At 28.8% G+C, this 2,542-nt stretch overlaps 1 protein-coding gene across 1 annotated transcript; it reads right to left on the bottom strand.

The window, feature by feature from the left end:
- Window positions 1-1,477: 1,477 nt before the first annotated feature.
- On the bottom strand, window positions 1,478-2,134 carry LOC107641408 (miraculin-like). Its single transcript, XM_088486117.1, has one exon. The coding sequence runs from the start codon at window positions 2,132-2,134 to the stop codon at window positions 1,478-1,480; it is 657 nt and encodes a 218-aa protein (XP_088342243.1).
- Window positions 2,135-2,542: the final 408 nt, after the last annotated feature.

The raw sequence follows: 2,542 nt of genomic DNA, 5'->3' as shown, positions 1-2,542 counted from the left end.
TTTATTTAAAATTTCATTTTTACTTTATTTTTTAAATTACTATATTGGTCTCTTCTATAAGATAATACAAAACATAATTTTTTATAAAAATAATTTGTTTAATCATTAATTAAATAATAAAGTACTAATAAATTATAAATTAAAAGAATAAAAATATTATAACAAATACAGTAAAATATTGGATTTTATTATTTTAAATTTGTATTATTAATTTTAATAATATATTTATTTTTTAAATAATTTATGTATGATAAAAAATATGTTTACTTGTTTAGAGTACAAATTTTATTATTATATTTATATATTCATGATTTTAATTATACTTTTAAGTATTTTAAATAGATTTATTTTATTATATTATATTTTAAATATGAATATATATTCCATCTTGTAATTAAATAAATATATATTTTTTTAATAAAAAAATTTAATAACCGAACTAACCATTAATGATGTTGATGTTGGTAAAGAGTGATTCATGGCAAAAAAAAAAAAAATAAAAAATAAAAATAAAGAAGGGGGATTGAGTGAGAGGACAAGAGATAGCAATGAAGTCCGCGTTGGCTATACTGGGAAGAACAGGGAAGTTACGAGCCATGGGAATTCAACGACCCGTTAAGAAATGATGCACTGTAGAAAGAGATTGTTGCGTGAGAACGTGCTTCAATTAATGGGGGTAGAATTTTAATATTTTAAGAAATTATACAATTACCCATCTCAAATAATAAATTGCAAAATAATCCAACTATAGTTAAGTAATGACCAATTAAAATGTGACACATCATGAAGGGTAAATTACATGTTATTTTAGAGGGGGTTGAGTAGAATTCACCTCTTATTTATATATATATAAGTAGGACTTTTAAATTGTTCATGCTTTTTGGAATTGGACTTTGAGTGGAACATGAGTGAGAGCCAAACGCTTATAAGCCCCATCATATTCCTCAATCTTGAACCAATTGTACATGGTTTTCCAACTCGGGTTCTAATTGTAATAAAAAGTGACATGTGACACATTTTGATTGTAAAATTAGAGATATATAATAGAACAATAGATATAATAGATATTATATATGATACTAACCAGCAAATTAAAAATCATATCCCCTATCAAAACCACGCACCAAAGTCATCATTATTAATTATCCCCTTATTCTCTTCTCATATTGACTTATTCAAATTGTTAAGAGCTGGAGTGCTTGCACTAAGCTACTGTAAATTAGGTTTCTAATTAATCAAGTTTATTCGCACTTTAATGATAACAACATGACATGAACGACAATTTTATTCCAGCATGAGATGCATTTCACTAATTATTAGATGACTTGTTTACTATTCCATTGCATCTCTTGTGTATATCATCAACAAATCCAAGCCAACACTGAACAATACAATATCAGTGTCACAAAGTTATAAACTATATAGTAAAAACAAAGAAATACACATGCAAATAACTCAGTATGCATGGTTGATCGATTTAAGAAGATACTGGCTGGAACCGAACTTTGTATGGTCGATCAGTGATAGCAATAAGCGAATTCCCATTACTATCTTGAAACACACCAATGTTCCCACAAACTGGCTTGCAAGTTTCACAAACCCTAGGACAGAAATAGAAGTTGTAATCATTATCATCCTTCTGAATCTGGAACCAATTGTTAACTGTGTTTTTTCCAGGGTTTCCAATAACACCACCAGTTGTCACAATCCTTTGTCCATTTGAAGCATCACTCACTAACTTCCACACCGTGGATTCAGGGCAGTTCGACTTAACGTCGAATTTGATGTTCAAATCGGAATTAGTGTAGATTTCCCTATTTGTTTTAGGGTTAATCGGTGTGAATGTTACTGCCTGACCTGTCCCACGTTCGGCCACAACGTTAAGAGGACAGGTTTTGTTTGGTGTTGTTGATTCAAGGGCTAAGCCGTCGCCAACTATACATGGCAGCAGCCGGCAACAAATGATGGATGGGCTGGTGGGGACCGGCCGGATAAAATAGTCCTTGCCGGACTGGATAGTATTGTTATCTGTGTTAATCACTAGTTGCATGATTGACCCTCCTTGAGCTTCACCAAGAAATGGATGACTGCACAAACCAAAGAGAAGAGCAAAAAGAAAGGCTAGTGACCTCATTTTGGTTGATCTGATGGTAAATGATGTGGTGTATGTAAATCTTGGTTGATGGAAAGCACATATATATATACGATTCTCTCCAATTTTTTTTAATTATTTGTTAAAGTGTGATTATTATTTAATAATTTTTTTATATATTTTTTTTTATCTCACTTGAAAAGTGTAAAATGAGAGAGATCACAATTTATTAAATAATTAAAAAAAATTGAGAGAATTTATTTTTTTTTTATATGAGAGTCTATGATATTAAATTTATGACATGTACAATTTTAAATTTCAACATAATTTATATCAAAGATTTTATTAATAAATATTCTAAAAATATTATTTATAAACCTAAAAATGAAAATATTTAATTAAAATTTTAATAAATTTAGGGGTTTTTTTAATGACTTTTGAATACAAACT

This window comes from Arachis ipaensis, chromosome B5, assembly GCF_059453495.1.
Source record: "Arachis ipaensis isolate K30076 ecotype BB chromosome B5, ASM5945349v1, whole genome shotgun sequence".
NCBI lineage: Eukaryota > Viridiplantae > Streptophyta > Magnoliopsida > Fabales > Fabaceae > Arachis > Arachis ipaensis.
This window is presented reverse-complemented; position numbering and strand designations above follow the sequence as displayed.

What these genes read in the sequence shown, in the direction of transcription:
- LOC107641408 (XM_088486117.1), bottom strand. Translation starts at nt 2,134, where the DNA reads ATGAGGTCACTAGCCTTTCTTTTTGCTCTTCTCTTTGGTTTGTGCAGT.